Here is a 23,850-nt window from a genome sequence, read left to right on the forward strand (position 1 = left end):
ATCTATTTGAACGTGTCCTTGCCTGGTTCAGGAATCAGTGCTGGGAAGTTTCTGTGAAGTCTGATGTTGTCTGTTGCTTTGCTGTATGTTCCAACATGCATGCGAGAGCTATTATTATTAATAAGTGTGAAGCTGTGCTTGTAGGTTTTTAGTGAGTGACAGAGAAACAAAGGCAACCTTGTGCTATGTCCCCGGGGAGGTGAGCTGTGTGTGCTGTCACATGTACCTGTTGACATTAGACCTGATATCTAAATGTTCCTGTTTGGGACAAAAGGGACTAAAACCTGTTTGGGGGAAACTTCACACTTTTGTGCCCTCGTGTGTTGTTGTTTTTTTTGCCTCTTCGAGCATGTCTCAAGTGCTCCCTGTGTGACTCAGGCCTACGGGCATTTTTGCTGTGAAAACATTCACAGAGTGTTATAACTATGAGACAAGTGCAGGCTCTCTCTTACACCGGTCTCCTGTCACACCGGCTGCTCCTTTTACCACTGAGGGATTAAAGATTCATCTATGGAGGTCATGGGCAGAGTTCAGTTCTTTCGCTGCCGCTGCGTGTTCCTACTGCGTTTCTTTTTTTCCTTCTGTTAACGTGCCACAAATCTCAAATCCACCAAACCGCTGTGAAGTCTATTTAAGCATTGACTCATTATTATGCGCGGCTGGCAGCTTGTTTAACATTTCCCATCATGGTTTATGTGTCGGATAGTGGAACTTGGAGCTCATTAGCAGGCTGTATTTGTTATCCAATCAGGGCCATCGATCGAATCACCCCTCCCATGGGAGCTGATTATTTTTTTCTTCTCTTGACCGACTGTGAGAGTTTAACAGTTTTACCTCATGTGCTATCTCTGTTTGTGTGATGCACTTGGTTCTAGGGAGATAACGTCAGTGTAATAGATGGTCCTACAGGAAGGATACAAACGGACAACTTTGAACTAAGCATGTATCGTAGCTTTAACTTTATTCATTTTATCTTTGTTTGTCATGTGTAACTGCACTTTGTATTCTGGTTGAAATATACTTGCTGATACAGACCCTGCATATAAGTGAGAAATCATCAAGTATGTGTATTTATTTAAGGAGTAAAATGTACAGATTTTACAATGGTTGCTCCAGTTTTTTGATGGGACCCAGCAGAGCAGTGATGATATAATATACTGCTAAATGTTCCTTCGTTTTTCAAGTTCTACAAGTTCTGAATCTGAATCTGAAGTGAAAACCAGACAGCAGCATAATGATGTGGTTGCCGGCAGGCAGAATTATAAAACATTACATTATAAAACTTTCAACTTTCTTCACAGCCTTATTTAGTTACCACTTCTTCTCGTCTTCCCTTTGTGTCTTCCTCTCTGCCTAGATATTTCTTTAGTCTTTCACATGAATGAGCCTGTTTAGCATGGAGCGAGCCGAGTGTCCTCTGAGAGTCATCGTGCCTTGTTCTCTGCATGTTGTTTTCACTTGCTGAAAAACACAGATGAAGTCCCCTTCTTTTCTAAAATCATCCGTCTGTCTGTCTGCCTTTTTTTTTTTTTTAACCGTGTCTCTATCAGTCTGTCACTCAGCTCGCATGGCAAGGGAAACAAGTCCACCCATGCACAGCGAGATCTCTCTTGGGATTCTTGATGGGAATTTTGAAAGTCATTCTTCATGCTGTGATGACTTAATTTCTCGCCGTCCTTATCAGGAGTGTTTCCCAACTCCTGCAGATGCACTCAGGGCCAGTGGTAAATTGAAAATGCCATAACAGCATGTCGGTGAAATAATATGGTCGCATGTTTCGGGTCGGGATTAATACCGGAAAGGTGGTTTCGAACCACTTTCCCTCTGTAGCCGTCTTTTCCTGATGTGTGGCTTTGTCTCCCTCTCCGTCTTTCCATGCGTCCTTCCCTGCCTGTGCAATGTGACGGAAGGTAGTGCCGGTCTCCGCTCATGTCGGATCCATTAGGGATGAAAGCACACTGCAGTGATAAAAGATTGATCCAGTCTTTGCTTCACATTCACATCCCTCACACCCTGCTCCCTCATCCTCTCCTCACACCCCTATTTCTAATCCAAAGTCAACCCAGTTTTCAATTCATCAAATCATCTGAACTCCTTTAAATAAATCATCTTCACTAAGTTTGCCAGAGCAAAGTTTTTCCTCACAGGATTCTATGAAGGGGAACATTCTGTTTTTCTTGTGTAGGATGCTGTACTCAAGTTCTCATTGAAAATATCCTCTTTCCTATGAAATACTGTGGCCAGGATATTTAAAAAAAGAATGGGTCTCTCCCTCCCTCATTCCCCTGGTGTTTTTGTTGTACCAGGAATGGTAATATGTACTTGGCTTGCAGAACCAGTGAGAGACTGGCAGCCAGCCCAGCATACACAAGCCTTACTCTACCTGTTGTATCTGAAGAGGCAAAGACAAACACAGCAGACCTGTAGTTTATCAGCTGGAAGTCTATAATTACTGAGAGGAAGGAGGGAATTTGAGGAAGGAATTTCAGTGTAGCTCTGCTTTTAGCTCTTAAGACACTCAGAGTTTAAGAGCACCTGAGAACACAAATTTGTGTCCACACTGATCAGAAACTAGTTCATGTCTTCTGATCCCAGCTGGTGGTTTTATTACCCTTTCAGGCAATGTGTTATTGCCAACTGTTTGGCTTGTCTGGATCTGGATCCCTTTTGATTTATCCAACATGTGCAAGTCACAGAATGTCCTCACAGAGCTCTGCCCACCTGAGGACATGTTCCCAAATGAGTCCTGCAGGACGTAAAGTTCACCTGAGTGATTGTGTCACGTCATGTCTGATTGAACTTCCTGCAGCCTTCAATCGTGTTTGTTGTGTCACGTCATCAAACCCATAGGTTTACTTTTCCTTTTCTGTTTTAACCGTATGAAACTACTTGCAGGTTAGTTGCCGGGGTTATGGCTCATCTCTACGTCCATGACTCTCAATTCTACTGTGTGTATAGTGATTGTAGAGAGGTAAACATCTCTGCCAGCCCCCTGGGAAGTTCATGTGACTGTGTCTGTGTTTGTGCACAATCATGGATGTGTGTTTGTGCGCCAGTGAGCAGCAGGTTGCTCCCTTGTTCAACCAGCCATGCCTCTCCGCTCACAGAGCTCTCTGGGCAGTAAATAACATGGTGCCTCTGCCAAGGGCCCCGGCCGGATCCAGAAGGGGGGTCAAGAAGCCAGTAAGAAAGAGAAAATGTCTGCTTCGGGGCTCCGAATAAGTAATTCAACAGAAAACTGACGGGAGAGGAGGGAGGCAGGTGGATTTGACAGACTCATCCCTCAAGCTGAGAGGCTTGATGCTAGACCTGTCATTGAATGTAGATGTGTTTGATCAAGCACATAAGAAGAAAAACAAGGTTGTGTAGATGGCAGCTACTGATGCACAAATGCACATTGATGAGCAGAAGTGCACGTGTGCAGTAGAGCCGGGCGAAACTCCTTCGTTGTGATTGATGATAGATAACAAATGTGGATAAGGAGGAAGCATGAAAGTTTGGTTTGGTGGCAGGTTCCAAGTGAAACTTAGGAAAAGCTCTCACCAAACAATGAGTGAAAGAAGAGAGCCTGTGACTCCACATGTAGTATCTGTGTTGGCGTAATAACCTGTCCGCACATGTTCATTCTGTAGCATTTACACTGAATACATTCAAGTGGCATGCTTTCATCCATAGAGATGAACAGATAAGCCAAATTCTCAGTGTCAGGTTACCCACTTTCTGTGGTTTACGATGCTGTTTGACTGAGCGCTGCTGAACTGAGCTGCTTGGAGTCAAACCTGGAACCCCATCAAATGTCCCCCTCCAGGTTTAACCTTGCAAGATTGATATGCTTGAGCTGATATGGTATCTACTCCACGGAACAGTTCCTTTATGTTGTCTTCTCTGCAACGCTAACCGTTGTTATTGTTGCTATTGAATCTCGACCCCCCCCCCCCCCCCTTAACTAACACTTGTCTTTGTCCAGCCTCTCCTTCATCATTTCCTCCCCCTCCGACCATTTTGCAGTTCCCAGGGGGGTCGCCGACTTGTATCTCATATGTAAACTCAGCAACAGCGGCCTCGTCAGCATTAAGCTGTGTGTTTATGCATGTGTATCCATGCCAAGGATCACCATAGTGATCTCTTGAGTCAGATGGTTTAAAAGCAGCTTTCTGGAAGAGGGAGAGGGAGCCTCGGACAGATATACTGCCTTAGTCCCAGAAGAGATGCTCCTAGGATACTGGGAATCGGCTATAAATCTGCGCCCTGCCCTCCTACCTGTTCCTTACTCATCTTGGCTGTCCACGTATCCTGCCCCCCACCACTGCTCTGACAGACTTGATGGTTACTCCTCCTCGGAATAATGACAGGGAGAGAGTTGTGTGTGACACCCCCACGTCAGACTATAAATCAGCCCCATTGAGAGGCCCATCCCGAGCCTTGTGATCCAAAGGCAAGAGAAACAGATTCCACCCTTAACTATTTGTGCATTTTACGTAGGTCAATGTAGGGTGTGGTGTCAACTTTTAACAGTTTATTTTGCCTTGAATATGTCTATAGCCCGGTGCATCAAAAAAATGTCACGTATCAAAAGCGGTAATTAAGTATATGGTCATTTTTTTAACCTTGTTTACTAAATTTCAGTCCAAATATAACTTCATAAAGTTCAGCACCAAACCAAGTCAATTGAAATGGTGCTGACTGTGTTCACGATACAAAAGCTTTATTATTAACTAAAGTCAAAACAATGGTCACAATATCATGACGTACTGTGCCTTCCACAATGCTTGCCTGTACGAAGCCCCCCCCCCCGTACAGACCATATCTCTGAATACACAATGGCATTTTTGTGGAATGAATCTCAGTCACGAAAAGATAACATCTTATCTGTCTGTGACAGGATGTTGCACGGTTGTGCTGCAATAGGTTACCTGAAGGTTGATCTCTCTCGCTCCATGGCTGTGTTTACCTGTATCCTCAGGTATGTTGGCACTCCCTAGGTAAATATTGGGAGGATGTGAGAGTAAGATGTTTTGCGTATAGCTGACTGACCTTAGCAACAGTGTGTAATCTGCACAGCCTTGTGCTTTCTCTTGAAATACCTTGCAGTTGTTCAAAGAGGGACACATTCAGGATCTCTGGGTTTCAGTTTCAAAGTCGAATCTAATCAAATCCAGCGGTGAATGGATCGCATTAGCCACAGCAGTAGTTTGTGAACTGCCCATGCTGTTCACGACCTCAGATTGATGTGCCCAGGAGGAAAGCGGGTGGAGTTCCTGACTTTCATCTGTGTAAACAGTCATTCAGCAGATGGGTCTGTGTTTTCGTTTTTGTTGGAGTCTTATATTTTTTTGGGGAGTATTAGCATTACAGCCTCGCAGAAGAATGTGCACCTGCTCTGTTCTGGATTGATAACTGCCTCACCGAGAAGACTGAACTTTAAGTCTCCTGTATATGGCTGTTAACACATGATGTGACAGACTGAGCTGCGTGGGTGATGTGTGAGGCTTTGAGCTCACTTATATGACATTTCTCTTTTTTTGTGTTTTTTCCTTGGGCACGCTGATGGCAATATTCCCTTCAGCTTAGATGAGGACTGGCAAATGTATGTTGCATCATGGATTGCATGAAATTAAAATATGATGTAACACCAACTCCAGTCTCAGTCACCGGCAAAACAGCCTTCTCCCAAATTCCTCCACATTCGAAGGAGATGCAGCTCTGTGAATTACATTACATCGAGTTGCTTGGATTGAATTATTGAGCCCCGTATTTAATTTTTCTTCCTTTCTAACATGGAACGATTTGATTCATTATGATTGAATTGTTTTTGTCCTATAGCCCTTTTTTTTTATTTTGCATGGCACTTCGAGAATGAAAGATGGCAAAAAAGAAGAAAACTAAAATGTAAGTGAATAATTGATATCAGCAGACATGGAAGCGACTTTTGAATTACTTATGAGTTTTGGCTTCGAACTTGTGAAACCGGAGGCCACGGCATCCCTGACTCCTCTACGACACACAGCATACACGCATGCAGGGAAGTGAGAACAGAGCAGCCACGCATGCACCTGCAAAAAAAAAACTAAAGCTATAAATACTGTATGGTGGTGAATTTAAGGTTACTAATTTTCTCTCTGTGTAAATTGCATCCTTTTTAAATTAATAGGTTAACTTCTTCAGTTACATGTTGCAATAGTCCAAAATTATTCCTCCTCCTTTAGTTTCAGCCAGCCTGTCTGTGCTTCAGCTGTGTAGCATATTATTTTGGCTATACTTATAACATGTATCATGTATCGGATGTGTGTGTTATCTAGCATGTGCGCTGTATAGGAGTTCGGCTGGGAACAGAGCGCTGTTCTCCTTCCCTGGCGAGCATTGCTGAGTCAGGTCGGCAGTATATGATTACACATGGGTGCCCATCAGCAAGCTGAGAGCCCTTTTCCCTGGCTCACCCAACAATGCAGACTCCTGTGCACCCAAACCACTCGTCCTAGGCTGAGCCCTCAGTGGAGGCCAGCTCCGCCTGGCCTTCTGCAGGCTATGGGCAATCTAGCAATTATCATTCTCACCTTTAGCAGGGAGCTCTGTGGGCGGATCCATGAGTCAGCGCAAACAGACTTCTTGTCTCTAATGTTCTCGCCTCCGCTCAGTTTCCGGATAGAGAGCAAGTGCAGGAGGAGCGCCAGGCAAGGTATGAGTAAGTGAATAATGTAGTGGTGTTTGGACCGCTTCATTGAAATTCAGAAGTGTGCCAGGGTTTCCTCACATTTCCAAAGTAGAATAATGATACCAAAACTGACTTTCTAAGCATTTTCTTTTATTTTTTCAAAGGAATGAGATTAAATAATGATGCTTTTTCACTCACCTTTACTCTTTTATTCTGTCTTGTGGTTCGGGCCAGGTTACCATCTGCCTGAGTGAATGCTGCTGCTGATTTATGATGACTGGGATTTCACACTAAGAGCAGTTTTACACAGTGTGACTGCAGTGGTAGTGACAGCCACAGGTGCTGGCCAGACTGAATGACCGTGTCGAGGCCTGCTTCAGATCAACTGGAGTAAACGGCTTTCACCTGTAATCCCTCATTAATCATTGATTATCTGCATAGGGATTACACAGCTTGTTGTTGTTATATTTAGTGACCGTGCATGACATCTATCAAGAAATGGTAGATTAACTGAATTGGGCCATTTGATCAGAAATATGAGCTTGCAGCCTTGCAGTAGTGTGAGTTTTAGGTGTTGTAAATAGTATGCAATGTTGCCCATATTTGCCCTTGATTCAGAGGCAAAGATGTCCCCTGTATTAATGAACCACTCTCATTGAGATTTCACACTTGGACCAGCCAATCATGATAATGGAGAAGGCTGAAGGTTGCTGCGACAGATCCCTGAATGCGAGTATGACGACCAAAGCTTATTAGCGCTGTTGCTGATTCCTTTGCTCTGAGTCATTAGCATGTCAATAGAGCAGAGACACATTCTGAGGGGGCATATTTTTTTCTAAGAGCTCGTCGGCCACAAGTGTTTGGACTTTGTTCCGAGAAATATTTGCCAAATTAATGTGCTGTGAAAAAATATGCATTATTCATCAGATGAATAAGAATACACTGATGCCTGTGCCATGCCATGCACATTGTTCGGCCTGCACAAATAAAAACACCCATAACCCAGATTTCTGTTTATATGCAGAGCTTCAAAAGTTGTGCACATACCACAAAGTGAGCAGACCGCCTCCCAGACAAAGTAAATCATCCAGCTGTGACTAGTTTTCCTTCATTTTACTGCCTTGAGAGATACTATAAAAGCTAATTATCCTGTGTGTGAGAGTCTTGTCAACATTTGACACTTACTAAGTTTTAATATCCACCAATAGATGCCTTCAGATGTTAGATGTAGTTCCCTAACATGGTCGGTGGACCCCCTCCCTGCCGTCTGGCCGCAGACCCTGGAGCCCTGCTGATAATGACTTCTGCATGGGGTGGGTGGTGATGGTGATTTGGGAGCTATCCGAGACTTCTGGAGAATTTTGGAAGCATTTCTTTCTTTATCATAGTTCTGTAAAGATCTGTCTGTGTGAGATAAAGTCATGAACAGATAAAAACAGGAGACTAGGCTAGGCCTGTCTTTATAGCATCTCCCAAATACCTTCCGAATGTGCCCAAGGACAGAGTCGGTCGTAGCTTGTGCAGCTCCGTTCAGGCCTCCAGGCAACTTTTACTTTAAAGTTCAGATCTTTTGAAACGATACATCGAGTTGAGCAACATGTGTGAATATATTGGTAAATATCGTTTGACAAACAAAAGCTGTAGAAATTCAACAATTGTGCGTGCGTGCGTGCGTGCGTGCGTGCGTGCGTGCGTGCGTGCGTGCGTGCGTGCGTGCGTGCGTGTGTGTGTGTGTTAAAACTCTTGTAGCCAGTATGCAAGCTGGTATTTAACATTAGAAATTTCCCCTATGTAATAAAGTCGTGATCTAGAAAGACCCATGTGATTCAACCCATATTCCCACAGAGAATACATTATAATTGCTGAAGCAACAGAATGTTTTTCTGCCATTATGAATAATTATTGAGCTGGTCTCCACTATAGGCACATTGTGGACTTTATATTTTATGTGTTTTAGGTCTCATTTGTCTTTCCACAGAGAAACTGCTCAGTAGACTAAAACGCTGGATGATGAAGGAGGAGGAGGAATAAAGAATGCAAAGCAGGAGGCGAGGGAGCACAAAAGAAAGTATCTGTTGAGTCTTTTATTAGTTTTATCAGTGGTAATGCGTGGACACAGCGGAATGGCATCAAAGCTGGCACGTCGCCGCAGTGTGGCAGACGACCCAGCGATGCCAGAGGCCACAAAAGAGACAACGCTGTCTGCTGAGTGTGGAACCACAACAATAATATTGTCTCTGCAGTACAGATGAGACCGGGCTGCTCAGTGCCAGCGTGTTACTGGCTCTCTGAGTGTCTGTGTGTCCCTGCCAACCTGGAGCAGAGTGGCACAGAGGGCAGAGCTTCTCCCAGCTCTGTTTATTGTCCTCGAACAGTGATGTCGAACCTATTATGTACACTTCAACCAGCCTGGGCCAGGGTCTTCTTCTCTCTGCTGATACTGATAGGGATTGCTGTTTGTCTACACTTGTTGATGTATCCATCTGTGGTTCAGCTCTGAGGCAGTGTGTGATGTTTACACTCCGACCTTTACTCCTGCCATTGTTCCTCAGACTTCTGTCGCTGCACAGATAGCACAGTAATCGGGTCAGCTGGAACAACCTCTCATAAAGATATAGGCCTAAATGGTGGGTCTGCTCGTAAACATGCTGAAACATAAAAGCTCGTACTGCACACCCAACCCCTGACCATGGCACCAGTATGACTCAGTATCGTGCACTTCCTTTGCATACGCACACACACTCTCACACAATACACACCCAGTAAGCATACTCTTCATGTAGCCTAAGGGTTCAGGTGTTGAGAAACTACAGTGCATTTTTAAACATGCTTGGAATTTGTCCTAATAAGCTTCCACTCTTTGACTGGATCTTTCTCAACCCTGTCATGACTAAGATAATCATTCTAACCTTTTCTAAGGAAGGGTGTGTCTGTCCAGCTGCAAGGGAACTCATGAATTTTTGCTTGTGTGAATGTGTTTTTTGTGTTTGCAAGTGAAGGCATTATTGAATTCTCATGTCAGAAATACAAAAATAAGAGCACGTGTTCAACATGTGTCCAACAATTCTTGTCTGAGCCAAATGTCATGACTTTCAGAGCAGTTGCAGGAAGTTGAGACAGAATTAAACACTAGAAGAAGAAAAAGAGGCAGAAACTTTAAAGGTCTCTCCAGAAACTGAGATGCCCAGGTTAGCAGGATTGCTTGAGGTCGTCGCTTCCAATTAAATCTTCTCCAATGATCTAATGTTTGAATGACTGGGATGTTCATTTGGCGCATTCGAACTAGTGTCAAGTACTGCACCTTGAGTTGGTGATGCTTGTATTAATACCATAATGTTTTACGAAATTAATTAACTGAACTTGTTTTTTCATTTTCTCAAACGGAAAGAATACCACCCGCCAAATTGGCAACACACCGATGTCAGACGCACGCCCATCTAGAAAGATGCTAAAGCGGCCAAGTAGGTGATGGCGACAGGACATACGTTTGTCATACACAAGTCTTAAATGTGCTCCCTAAATTGCAATATGAAACCAAAAATAACCAGATCAAATGTAACAAAGACAAGAACCTTGGTCTGAACTTTCAGCTGCGAAAACGCCCTCAATAGGAAAAAAATGTCCGAATCCAGATGTTTATTTTGAAGCCCTGTGCGACAACAGGGGTTAGTTTTGGCACAAGGAAGCCTCTCGGTTTCCAGCTTGTCCAAAAAGGTCCATCAGCTCACAGACCGACGCTGTCTCTCAGTCAGAGTGGCACACATACAGTACAAGCTGAATCATGCCCCCCTGTGTCTGCGGGGCTGTGATGCTTAACGCTTCTGCCTCGAGTCAAATTCACTGAGGAGCTTGGATCCTGTTGATGAGACACAGACAGAGGGACAGACGGGGTGATGAAAGACATAAAGCGGGTTAGCCAGATGGGTGAGTGATGATAAGAAGAGGGAGAGAGGGAATGGCTCCAATCACTGCTCTTTTCTCCACCACTCTCTCTCCCTCTTTATCTCTCTATCTTCCTGCATTTTTCTCCACATTTACTCTCGCCCTTTCTCATTTCCTCACTGTCTCTCTTTCTCTTTAATCAAACAGAAGGACTCGTGTGTTTCCTATATTCAATTCAGCAGACAAGCCGCTCAAGAGGCTTTTTCCCCCCCTGTGAATATGGATGTGCTCGTGTTGCAGCTTGGAGTGGTGGGAGGTTTTTGATTGCTTCAGTTTGAAGATTTCCTCCAAAGTGATTGTACATTTTTTGTGATTTTTCTCCTCTTGAGAAAACATGTGACCGTCCAGAGCTCAGAGTTTCATCAGAAACTGTGGCCCTGTGTTGTTTGGGCGGGTGGGGCGCGGGTGAAAGTAGAAGTGGAGGGGGGGGTTAAGGGGTGTGACCTGAGGTTTGAGGGGTGTGGTGGTGTGGGGTTGTGCAGTGTTGACATGTGGGTGAAATGATGACTTTTGGATAATCGTAGTGGTTTGGATTAGGATGGGTGTGTGAGAGTCAGGAATGAATATGCACTAAGCAGTCTGCAGCCTGTGCTCAGCCACAGCATGTTAAAGCAAATATTTTTGTGTCGACTCATCTTAATTTCTGCACAGTGGAATGTGTTGATTGGCAGAACATACTCTGTTTCATTCCATGCTATAGGCGTGCTCCTTGATTCTCAGTCTATCTTTCACAAACAACATGAAGCTCCTTCTCCTGTGTCTGTGTTTCAGTGAGAAGTTACACTTGACTCCGGAGCTGCTCTGAGAAAAGGAGCTGGGGTCAGGCGGATGTCTGGTTCTCACTGCTGTTGCGCCTGCAACAGAGAGAATAGACAGTAACCTGAGACTCACATGGCCTGTTTGTTTCCTGTTAGTGCAGATTATCACATTTCAACAGCCAGGAAGGACAGGAATTAGCATCATGGCAGAGTGACATTCTTAGCTGGGAGATGTTTGTGTGTTTGTGCTCTCGCTTAATGAGATTGTTACGGAACGTACAAAACCTTCAGGTTAGGAACGCTCTGCAAGTCTGTTTGTATGTAAATGACATTTTACATCAACACCAGTGCGGTAGGACATGCAGGTATGTATTTGAACAAAAAGTCAGGAGTTCAACCTTTTTGTTTGAGCTCTGCAAACAGTTTACTCTGAGGTATGAAGGTATATGGTGCAGGCCTGTGAGGCAGCTTTGCAGTACAGACTTGAATATTTAAAATAAATTATCTTTATTTAAGAAATTACAGAAATATAAAAAAAAAATATGACAACTGAAGTAAATGACTTTCAATTATATTTCAAGTCTGTTCTATAGACATAAAAGCTGCAAAAACTGAAGGATCATTGTGTTTGTGTGGGTGTGTGTGTGTGTACTTGTTTTTGTTACCTCTTAAAGACCTTTTCCACCATAAAGAACCATAGTCCAGTCCCTAATGAAGTCAATGTATAGTCCTAATAAGAAGTGCTGTGTGTGTGTGTGTGTGTGTGTGTGTGTGTGTGTGTGTGTGTGTGTGTGTGTGTGTGTGTGTGTGTGTGTGTGTGTGTGTGTGTGTGTGTGTGTGTGTGTGTGTGTGTGTGTGTGTGTGTGTGTGTGTGTGTGTGTTATGTATCTCATTTTTATTTGGAATTACAGAATTGAATTGGTCAAAGCAAATGTTCCTCATTTCATTGAATTATTTACGTTTTAGAAGGAAGCAATTCTTTTCTTACTCTGTGACTCAGTTAAAGCTTAATTATGTATTGCATCACAGAGCACTTTGTGCCCTCTGAAAGAAAAAACATCTGCTGTGCTGAAGTTTCTGGTGTTTGGGTTTCAGAAGCACTCCCCTTTTTCATATCAAGTTTCTCTCTAAATGAAATCACCGCGCTTGGATCACTCTAAAATAATTTTTTACAACATGTGATCATCCGTCCCTATCTTTCACTTGTTTCCTGTGATCTATGTCGTTCCGCATGTCTGATCTCTTGAGGCGTGCCATCGTTCCCTCTGTGTGCCGGTGTCGTGTTGCGCCGTCGCTTTGTGGTGCTGTTGCCACATCAGCTGCGGCTGTTGCTCCCCAGCAGAGTTTGTGTTTGGCGTCCAAACAGCAGCGCAGCAATGGTGGTGCGGGGCAGCCAGGTCAGCGGCATGGAGGGAGGGGCAGGGCGAGGGCTTTGTTAAGAAAAGCAGGAATTCTTCCGGCTGGCAGATGAAGTCAGTGCATTCCTCCAAAGCAGCTCCCTATAGGCAGCTAGTGGAGCAGAGCCAGGCACTGAATGAGGGGCAAGATAATGGTTAGGGCTTGGTGTTAAACACCTCCCATTGAGGACCGGAGAGACAGTCGGAAACAGAACACCATCTGTCCAACTTTGGTTGAAGAGTTGTCTTTTCCCCACTTAGGCTACAAAGTTTGGTTTGCCTTGCCAAGTTCTACAGATAATCCTACCGCTGCCCGAGGCGTTTCACTTTTATGAGCACTGCAGTATTTTATTACCTTGTTTTGAAGCTGAGCTGTAAAAGTACAGGCTTGTCAAAGTGAGGCCTGAACATAATGATATTATTTTAGGTTAGACTTACTGCCCAAGACGTGTTTGGGGCTACCTGCTGATCTGCTCTCTGAAGTCTGATGAGACCCAGTTCTGGTCCTGCTGAGGCGGATCAAACTGAGGGACACACACACACACACTTGTTCTGTCTCTCCCTGCTATGTTTCTATGACTTTCTCCCTGCGCAAACACACTCTCCCATACATAGACACACTTGAGCTGCTCCACTTTCCCTGTCCGTTCCCCTCGGCAGTAAGCTATCATAACGGCTTTGAAGGAGGGCAGCAGAGCGTTTAATTGGGTTACAGATTGGCATTTATGCTCCCAGGTCCACCAGTTACTGCCGCGGCTCTTAACTAACCACTAGGAACATTACAAAATGCTACACTGCTCTACCCATCGGCTGCTGGTGTCAAAATTTACAATTCAATGATGCCCTCACTCAGCACAACACATTGTTGACGTCAGCACTGTTCTGTTGTGGAAACTGGCATTTCAGCAAAAATGACGCTCGAGTCAAGTGTCCCATGCACAAGGTTGCACAATGTACCTGTGTATGACCTCTTCCCTACATCATGATCTAAGACTCAGTGAGATCACTGCTAGTGTTGTTAGCTGGTTCTTTTCAAACTGTCACTCCAAGGAACTTTGTATCTCCATCCACAAAAGTCCAACTAGGAAGTTAACTGTCTGGATTAATCATCAACCTCATCGTCACACCTCTGTCTCTGCTGTTGGTGTCTTACAGAGCCAGTGCCATGCAGTGTTGACCTGAGTCAAGCCCAGCTGAAGTGATCTGCTCTGAAGACCTTCTTCTCATTTTACCCACCCTGCCCAGTCCCAGATGGAGCTCAAAGTGTGGGTGGACGGAGTGGTGCGGGTGGTGTGCGGCCTTTCCGAGGAGACGTCCTGCCAGGATGTGGTCATTGCTTTGGCACAGGCCATTGGTGAGTATCTCAAGCTCTGGAATCATTGTGTCCTTTTTTCCGTACCAGCATTCAAGCTTGTTGTTACTTGTCATTTGTTTGCTGGACAGTTTATCTGAAGACCTCAATCTCTACAAACAGATTCTGCATGTGGATATGAATAGAATCTTAATGCAAGGCAAGCCATAAGATGCAGTAGCATTTAACAACATAACTCAGATTTAGCGCTCCTCTCCGTCTATCAGTGAAGCTGCCTGCCAAGTCATCAGGGAGGGTTTGTCCTAATTTGAAGGTCCTCGTGGAAACTTGGAAGTTATTTGAAAATTTTTTACATGTTGTGTGAGTCTGACGCAGCAGCCTTTTTATTCCAGTCCTCAGAGGTAGAGATTTAGAAGTATCAGCATCACTACAATGTGTCTGATGTCATTTGTTCACATATCATTGCTCGCTTAGAACACACAGCTTTATGTACGTGAAGAAGGAAAAGATCTTTGTGAAGTAACTCATCAATAGATTTGACAAATATGTGAAGTATAATTTTCACACAGTTGTTTTGTGATGTTCACCTGCACTCACCCTGTGTCTCTCTGTCTCTGTCTCCAGGTCAGACCGGTCGTTATGTTCTGATCCAGCGTCTTAGGGACACCGAGAGGCAGCTGCTGGCCACAGAGAAGCCTCTGGAGTCTCTGGCCAAGTTAGGTCAACATGGCAGCGAAGTTCAATTCTTTCTGCGGCGGACTGGCCCGAGCAGCAGTGACGGACCTGGCTCGAAACCAGACAGAGCAACTCCCCTTCCGTTGCCCATGCTTTCTGAGCCAGAGCCTTTGAAACGCAGCCAGCCTAAAAAAGCACTCACCTTTAACCTGGGACCATCCACCTCCCCTAGAACCAAATCCAATCAGTATAAGAGGTCTCCTCGGGACTCTCCAGAACAGAGAGCCTCTCCATCCCCTTCTCCCAGCCCTGTTTCCCCTCAGGTTCCGTCTCCCTCTCCTTCACCACCTATAGGCCCATCCAAAGAGGAGGTCTTTAGGAAAGTTCTTCAGCAACAGGAGAGACTAAGGGCCGTTGAGGCTCAGCTAGAAGCCCTAGAAATAGACTCACATACCTGGGATCGTCCCAACCCATCTCCCTGTCCCTCACCAGTCTCTGAGGCTCGTCTGCAAGAAGAGGTGGACACACTCGAGCAAGTGATGCGAAAGAACCAGGCCGAGCTTGCCCACGAGCAGTACTGGGAGGAGGAGCTCCAAGCAGAGGTAGAGAAAGAGCGAGGGATGAGGCGGAAGCTGGGGGAGCTCCACGCTAAGCTAGACGACTGCGGACGACGGCTCCACGAATTCTCGGTGCGTTCTGCCCAGCTCGAGCAAGATATTCAGCGGGAAAGCCAGACGGAAGCGACGGCCAACAGGCCTGAGGAGTCTCTCGACGTTGTGAAGTCAGAGCTCCAGAGCCAGGAGTGGCAGGGGTCGGAGCTGGAGGAGCGGCTATCTGAGACTGACAAGACTCTGGGGAAGGCCGCGTCTCTGCTGCAGGTAAGGAGAGAGGTCACGGTTCTGGAGAGAGGGCTGTAAATCCACATCAGCCCCATGTGTTGCACACGTAGTACGGACCCTCTTGTAGCCATACTGTAAACCTGTATCCCTCTCCTACCGGTACACTGCAGCAGACACAACAGTACAGAGACACTCATAAAAAGGGAAAGAAGTACTGAGTCTAAAGGAAACATGATTTATATGACATTTTTATACAGAAATAATTATCAAAGAGGTTAGGATAACACTAATGCTATTCACTCATCCTACCTTGTGTGAAATTGTTTTACTGTCTGACATTTTACAGTGCAGCTGAACTGGTTTGGCAGCTATCGTCTTGTATGCATGTTCTGAACACAGTATTGGTGTTGATATTACATTGACATGTATTCTATTCTTGTATCCTGTGGAAAAAAAGACATTAAAGTGGATTGACTGGGAGAAAACCATTTTATTGGATCTACCCAGCTCCAACGCATCATAGTTGGTGATGTCATTGTTTGTTCACTGTTGTTGGGTGTCACAGACACAGTTGTATCAATAAAAGCCTGAATACAGTTTGAAATGAAGCTACATGAGTTTCCTCATATTCCAGATGAAGACTATGGTATTTACCTCATGGAATTATACAGATATGTATCAGCCAGACTGAAGAAAATGAAGCGCCTATTTAATGGTTGTATGCTAGATGGTGTTTTGAATGTTTAATCATGAAAACTGTTGCACTGTTTCAGTGAAATAAGAGCAAACAGGCTGCATAATAGATTAAAACTGGATGATGAGTGAAGTTGTTCTTCAGTCAGTCCTGTTGGAATGTCTGACTTTGAGAGTGAACACAACAGATTCAGTGATTCCCTGATGGGACGGAGAAGGACTGATTGTCATGATCAATTTCCCCTTTTTACAGAAACCAAACAGAGGTTTTCAGGCTTTGGTGTTTTTCCTACAAACGGTATAATATTACCACTGTGTCAGTACATGTAGCCAAGAGTATTTTAAGTGATTGTGATATGAAAGTAACCACAGAGGCAGTTTGCCACCCAGGCCGTAATTGTCTGAAGGGAATAAGATGCTTTAATTTCCTGTAAATAACATTATCACTGGTAACATGATGCTGCAGTAATGTATTCAGTCCGTGGTTCTGCAGAGGGGTTAACGTCTGGCAGCGTCAGTCATCAGTGAGCTGATTGGTCGAAGCTCCTAGCAGTGTTTCAAGTGTAGGTGCTGACGAGTGCAGCATTACTGTCATTAGGTTAATGGAGGCAGAGCTGCAGGTGTGAACTGCATCAGCACAATACCTCAGTCCAGCATCACACACACTTGCACGTCTCTCTATAGTTGTGAGGACACATTGACATTATGCATCCCATAGCCCCTTACCCTAACTAGAACCATCACAACTAAATGCCTAACCCTAACCTAAACCTAATTCTAACCCTAAAACAAGCCTTTGAAATTGTATGGACCAGTCAAAATGTCCTCACAACGTCAAAAAGTCCTCACAATGATGCTATTGAACCAAAATTGGCCCTCATAACTATAGGCAAACACACACACACACACGTACACATACACACACACAGGCAATGGGGACTGGAGCCATAGCATAAAGCTGCTGCCTCCTGAGCTGCATGCAGACACATTGATTTACGCACAAATGGATAGTCGATTAAGACTGATTGAGTGGCCTGTTTGTTTAATGTGTGGGCGCGAAGGTGAGATCCAGCCCTGTCTCGGAGGAGGATCTCAGATCTCCATCTTTTCAGTAATTGGAGCTGATGGATATCTTTCCCTGTGACTTGTCTTTGAAATGCAGCAGCTAAATGATGCATCCATCTCTTAGAACGGCGCCACGGGCTGCTGGAATCTGAAGGAATCAGAAAAACTGCTGATGGCAGTTGTGCAACTTTGATGACTCAACATTGTAGCTTAATGACAAGTCCTTTGAGAACGGACTTGTGGCCTTTGCTGCACCCTGGTGGTGAATTGACAATTGCAAGAGTAGCAGAGTTATTCAAAGGCAGGATTAAGTACATGCGCTTTATAATCAAGAATGAGATTTCATTTAAATTTTACAGAGCAGAATTACATCCCATTTTTTAATTAAAATTCAGTTTAGAGGTCCCAGTGTTCAGTGACTCAGCAGTGACGCTCAGTCATCCTTTGTTTTCCTCACTGATCCATGTTCTTGTTCCATCTCAGGCCAAACAGGAGGAGCTGGAGGAGTTGAACAAGGAGCTGAGGCAGTGTAACCTGCAGCAGTTTATTCAGCAGGCAGGTGTCCTGCCCGCGCACACCCACTCACGCACAGAGCTCCAGGAGCAACTGGAGCAGTTGGAGCTCGCACATCTTCTGCATGATGGATACCGGAATGGAAGTATGGAAACAAACAAATAAAGCTTTTCCTCCACATTGCACACTAGGTGGTTAAAGAGTGATTGATCCAAGCAAATCTCTCTCTCTCTCTTTCTCTGTCAGGCCGCAGTGCAACTCCAGTGGATTCACCACCTCGCCCCACTGCCAAACAGTTCCTAGGACATCCACGCAACCTGCAAAACCCTCTAGTGTCCAGTCTCAACCCTGAGGGTGTGTATGTGTGAGACCCTGCTGCTTCCCGCGTCCATCCTGCTCTGCTCCTCTCCTGCCCTGCCCACCCTCTGGTCCCAGAGCCCTTTGCCCCCTTTACTCTTTACGCCAACTTGATTTGGTGTTTTTGGTGTTGGGTAGTGGAAGCATCTGTGCGATGGAGGTCCCTGCTATTTCTGCTGACACGACTTCTCTTCTGCACGTAACTCTCCGTCTTCTGCTGATTTGTACGCCTACATTTTAACATTTGATTTAATCCGAATTGAATCTTCCGCACTCCTCTTTGCATTTTATCACATTCTCCTGAGCTCTTTAATGCTCCGGGTCTATCTGTCCTCTCACGTAGCTTCTGCTCCCTGCCCTCCTCCTCCTCCTCTCGCTGTTTGCTTCTGGACTAACAGTGGCTGCTTCTGTGATACTTTAATGCATCTGGGAACTTGCTCCTAATCCCCCTCCTCCTCCTCCTCCTCCTCTGTAATACAGAGTTGCCTTCCCACCCTTAAATCAACAATCGTCTGCCGACAGCTGCTTTTCACTGTATCTCCGTGTCACACATTGATCGCCCTGGGAAGGGCTGTTGCAGACATTGTGATTGTAGCGCTGATTTTTGAACACTGTGACATGGAAAGATTCGAGACCAATGTAATTTCAGTTTGCCTTTTTACGTATGGATACGGTTTATATGTGAGGGGGTTTGTATCTATACAATGCCTTGTACTTTGGTGACGCTTGACTTCCAAAGAGCAAGAGCCTTTCTCAGAGGGCTCTGCAAAAATGTATTGCACTGTCCCATTCTCTTCCTGTGTGAAGCCTCGGCCCTTGGTTGCCTACAGAGAAATGTATCCTTCTGTTTTCTTTCAGTGCAACTTATCTTAGGAGCTTTTGCCATTGCTTAAAGAAGGAATACATTTCAGTAGTAGTGCAACGGGGCCACGGCTTGTTACAGTATTTTCTTTTTCCTCCGTTGGGATGGATGCATCTGGTTCTTTTGCTGTCATCACACCTAACATTTGACCTGTCATAACCTGCATTGTGCCTCAGTGTACTGTAGATTAAGGACCAGCTTACTTAACCCAAGTCCTAATAACAACTTGAATGACACTCGGTTGAGTACTTACCTCCGCCAAGGCCACACAGTCCTTTTAAATTCACTAGATCCAGATTTTTATTTGAATCTGCACCAAATTAGACACATTGAAAAATATCATAAAAAATGCCAGACTTTTTTAAAATCAAGATACATGAATTATTCTCAGGAAAATGTTGGTAAATGCCCTGAAAGTCGAAATAAAATTGACTAGGTCTCTACTTGGGTCATGCCTCACTCCACAAAATTGAACGGAGATTTGAGTATTTGTGAAATCCTTCTAAACGACAAACAAACGCAGGTGAAAACATAACCTCCTTGGCGGAGGTAAACATAAAGAAAGCTATTGTCGGTTCACTGCTTTGACCGTATTCTCTACTGTTGAATCACAACCGACCATCCAAACCACCTAAACCAATATTAACTGTGTCATAGCACTTAACATTTCCTGATATGTATGATGCTGACAGGTCAAAGTGACGTGTGTTGATGTTTCTCCTTACCGTCTGCAGAGTGGTGTTTTCTTTATGGGATTATACAAACGCATCTCGATTTTAGCAATGACCAACATGACGATAGGACCTCAGTCATAGTCCAAGGGCCCATTAACTGGTCTTGTGTCAGCTTGTGTGTACATAATAATACCTTAATGGAGCCAGGTCTCTCTCCTGCTGTGTCTTAGAGGAAAAATTGTTTTCCCAAACAAAGGGATCATCATCCCCACTTATTTTTGTGTCTTGCAGTCCTGACATCCCGAGAGTCGTCATGGAGATAAAACACGGACGGCAGGGCCAAGGGAAACTTGTTCACTGTTGTGTCACCATCACCTCTTATTTGCCCCCCCCCCCTCTCTTTGTAACTCCTGTCATTATTCAATCTACCATGGATATACATACTGTATAAACATAAGACAAATATATTTCCAGAGTTTCTTTTTCTACTCTAAACACTGCAATGTATCTGTATGAAATGTAAAATAATTTAGAAACCTTTTATCTAGAGAAATTATTCCGATGACTATGTATTTAAATATAATAAAAATATGTATTGTGTTTTAGATAATCTTTTGTGCATTGATTGGTTTTTAATTACCCTCTTTATGGAACCGTATTTAATTATAATCCGTATTTAAACGACACAGCGGAGCATCTGGGATACCCTGCAGTAAATAATTAACTCACCAGTGTGCACTTTCTAAAAAATTCCAGTGCCATGGATCTCTTATGTGAAATGCATTATGAATATATTATACGTGATGGAATATGCATGCTTTCCTCATTGCTCGTCGTTTCCGGGCTTTTTAAATCTAAAATTCACAGATGGCTGACTGAAAGTTCACCGGGTGCGTCTTCGGTTGCAGAGGGACATGTGGCAAACTGTCCTGGCATCACGGCTTCTGCTGTTCTGATTAGTGTGACAGTATATGTACAAGACATGATAATAAAGACACGGGAGCCCTGCCGCCTTGTGAGCATTTCAGAGGCCTGACAAACTATTTAGTTATGTAACCGTAAAGTTCCTTGTATGTTCTTCCTGTCAGTGTAAGGAGTTCCCTCTCCTACTCTTGCCACTAGAGGACAACTGATAGCAGAAGCACTCCCCCTCTAGGAGTCTAAATATGTTCTGTCTCTCTTAAACTTAAGACAAATTGTTTTGTTCGCGTTCTGTGATTTCGGACTTAAAGAAAAACCTCCCTGGCACCGGATAAACACACAACTGCACAACTACGAGCGTCTGCGCAACACTTGTGTCCTCCACTCCTTTCCTGTTTGTTTACCCAGGAGAGTAAATATGCTGGCTGTCACACAGAGTGACGTGAAGTTTCCCTGGTGCCCTGGCTAACCCCACACTGAAACCCTGTGGATTTCTATAAATACTCTGCTGACACTTGCCAGGTAACATCCTGAGGCATAGTGCAAGCTCTCTTTCAATTTCAATATACAGTAAATATATATATAAAACTCTTTCAAAGCAATAGAAATATATAATTTTTGTTTTTGAATCCCTTCTTCCACTTTCTGCCGATGTTAAGCATTAAGGAGACACACACACGAGATGGCCAGTTGAGATGTTATGATTAATTATGTGCAATTGGATTATACTGAGAAGATTTAGAGCTGTCTGGCTTGGCAGGAGTTAGATAAGCTTCAAATCCTTGTTTAGTTCTCACTGTCTGGATGAGAGCAGGCCCCCGGTGCAAGACAAGGGGGACACCACACACACACACACACACACACACACACACACACACACACACAAAATATAAAAATAGTCTTTCCCTCTTCATGTTCCATGAAATGCTGCATTCACTGTTGGTTAACAGAAGGGTCAGAAAGAAAATAGGATACATTTCAGAAAAATCATTGGACTACACAAGGATCCTTTACGTATAAATGTTTTATTTTCAGCAGACATCAATGTTTCATACGTTATTTCCATTTTAATTTCTATTTCCGTGTAATTTGCAGTTCTCCTACTTGCAAAGTGAAACGTGTCCGGCCTCACCCACCTCATATCTGAACTCCAGAGGACTCCAATTTCATAAACGGGACATTAACAGATTACGCTGGTGATTCAGGATGCAACACTGAAGGAATTATTATTTGCTCATACAATGGCGCTCCACATAAACCCCATCTGAACCGACTATTTTTTTTTTTTTGCTTTTTGTTTTTGAAGGTTCGACCACTTTTGACGGTCACCGATCAATATGTGTTTATAACAGGCTGCGGGTGTCTGGGACACAGCCTCCTTCATGTGGATGAGAGTGAGCATCTGCACATCCACATCACTGAGGGATGATTAATGGGGCCACAAGTTAATGAGTCTGACATACTGCACTTATCTATTCCTCTGTATCACCGTGACTCATGGGACACTGGTGGGTATGAAACATACGCGCTGATACCATGAAATGCATTACACGGTCAAACAAAATACATGATGTCACAGAAACTTTAATATTTCTTATAAACATATACAATGAATTTCATTTCTTTACTTGAGAGCTCGAATTTGAGCTTTAATACATCTTGGTGTAAATAGGTAGAAAGGAAAGGGAGGACATATTACTTTATTAATAAACAGATTAAAACCAGATTCTTTATAGTTAAGTTACATGTCAGCTTTTTAAACTCCTCCAATTAGAAAGCAGATATGATGACAGTGGTTTTCTTGTTTTAAAAAAAACCACTCAGATGTAAACTGAAACTGAAATATAACACTCACCAATAATCTCCACAGTAGCAGAGGCATAACCAGAAGTCAACTCCTAGAGGAGAAAATGCAAAGGCTACTAGCCCTAAATAAGGTAGAGTGTGTGATAGGAGGAAGTAGACTGTACAGTACACACACACACACACACACATATGAAGTCATGTAGAACAGGCCTCTGTCCCAGGGACGTGTCCATGGGAGGGTGGTGGTGGTGGTGGTGGTGGGGGGGGGGACTGGTTGAGAGGTGTTCCCAAAACCAGGTTAGCCGCTGTCACACGCACAGTGGAACTGGCAACGGGCACAATGTGCGTTAGTCAGTGGCTCACCTGCTTTCAGATGTGTCCACAGATGCGTGAGGCGCACAATCTGTGGAGGAACACGGACAAAGGCTGTGAGACACAATCAGAGAATAAAAGACTGGAGGTGCGGTGGTGAATATCACAATAAATGATGTCAATCAAAGGAAATGTACAAAATCATACATGTGAAATGAATAAATTAAATCCTCCTGTTGTCCACCACTGTTACAAACTGTTCCTCAGAATTATTTATCACCGCTGCCTCCCACTCCACGACGTGTGGATGTTCACTGTCGATTTACAACAAAAAGAACCTTTCATTTCAATTGTCACTAAAAAAAACCAAAAAAAGTTAAATCACAACAGCACATCAATTATTTGACATGTGTGGAGAAACAAATAGAGAAATAAAAAAACCACCACGTGTGATTTACAGTATGTGGCCTGTTCCATCTCCACCATATAGAATAAAGAGGCAGATAAAGGGAGCTATACTTACCACCGCCAAGTTTTCTTTTGCAATAATTTAGAAAAGACATATTTCATGTCCGCTCACGGGAGGATGTCTGTCAAATATCCAAACACCCGGAGACTTTGTTTTTCCACTCACAGCATGGGCATGTTTAAAGTTAGGTGCACGATAAGAATATATAGTGTCCACCGACGCTGAAGTTCAGTCCACTTGCACTAACCCCTTCCCTGCCCACTCCCCTGCATCTGCAACCCCACCTGCTTATGCAAAGTGCGGGGGGAAAGCGGCAGTGCAGGCAGCCAATGGGAAGCCGAGCTGGAGCAGACAGCCGCGCCCGCTAGAGGTGTGTAGCGAATGGGAGTGCGCGGAAGGCGGGGCTGGTGTAGTCAGCACGGTTGGTTGAATGTGGGAGTTATAGTTGGGGTGCGGCGCGTTCAGTTCTGCACGTCGTACATTAGGAATAAACCATTCCGCCGTAAACTGTTTCCTGTCCCCACGCGCTTTGCAATGAACGCGTCCCCGCCACGCGGGTTTCATCCGCCGTGAATAGTCGCCCCGTGGTGCCACAGCCGCAGC

At 44.3% G+C, this 23,850-nt stretch overlaps 1 protein-coding gene and 3 long non-coding RNA genes across 6 annotated transcripts in view; 2 read left to right on the forward strand and 2 right to left on the reverse strand.

The window, feature by feature from the left end:
- The window catches only part of rassf7a (Ras association domain family member 7a), a 32,912-nt gene extending 12,566 nt beyond the window's left edge, over window positions 1-20,346 (forward strand). For all 3 annotated transcript variants that reach the window (XM_034587190.1, XM_034587191.1, XM_034587189.1), the window contains exons 2-6: window positions 13,905-14,103; window positions 14,686-15,614; window positions 17,817-17,991; window positions 18,093-18,200; window positions 20,031-20,346. In XM_034587190.1, the coding sequence (XP_034443081.1) occupies window positions 14,001-14,103; window positions 14,686-15,614; window positions 17,817-17,991; window positions 18,093-18,200; window positions 20,031-20,062 (1,347 nt within the window). In that variant the 5' untranslated portion in view covers window positions 13,905-14,000 and the 3' untranslated portion in view covers window positions 20,063-20,346. The remainder of the gene's footprint in view (window positions 1-13,904; window positions 14,104-14,685; window positions 15,615-17,816; window positions 17,992-18,092; window positions 18,201-20,030) is intronic.
- On the forward strand, window positions 1-22,593 carry LOC117762678. Its single transcript, XR_004614039.1, has 3 exons — window positions 1-12; window positions 13,242-13,252; window positions 22,454-22,593. It is a non-coding gene; the product is annotated as an uncharacterized LOC117762678 (long non-coding RNA).
- LOC117762679 lies at window positions 11,281-14,782 on the reverse strand. Its single transcript, XR_004614040.1, has 2 exons — window positions 14,659-14,782; window positions 11,281-11,448 (listed from the first exon to the last, which is right to left on the reverse strand). It is a non-coding gene; the product is annotated as an uncharacterized LOC117762679 (long non-coding RNA).
- On the reverse strand, window positions 22,471-23,489 carry LOC117762677. Its single transcript, XR_004614038.1, has 2 exons — window positions 23,302-23,489; window positions 22,471-22,869 (listed from the first exon to the last, which is right to left on the reverse strand). It is a non-coding gene; the product is annotated as an uncharacterized LOC117762677 (long non-coding RNA).
- Between the last annotated feature and the right edge of the window lie 361 nt (window positions 23,490-23,850).

Source organism: Hippoglossus hippoglossus, chromosome 6 (genome assembly GCF_009819705.1).
Source record: "Hippoglossus hippoglossus isolate fHipHip1 chromosome 6, fHipHip1.pri, whole genome shotgun sequence".
Classification (NCBI taxonomy): domain Eukaryota; kingdom Metazoa; phylum Chordata; class Actinopteri; order Pleuronectiformes; family Pleuronectidae; genus Hippoglossus; species Hippoglossus hippoglossus.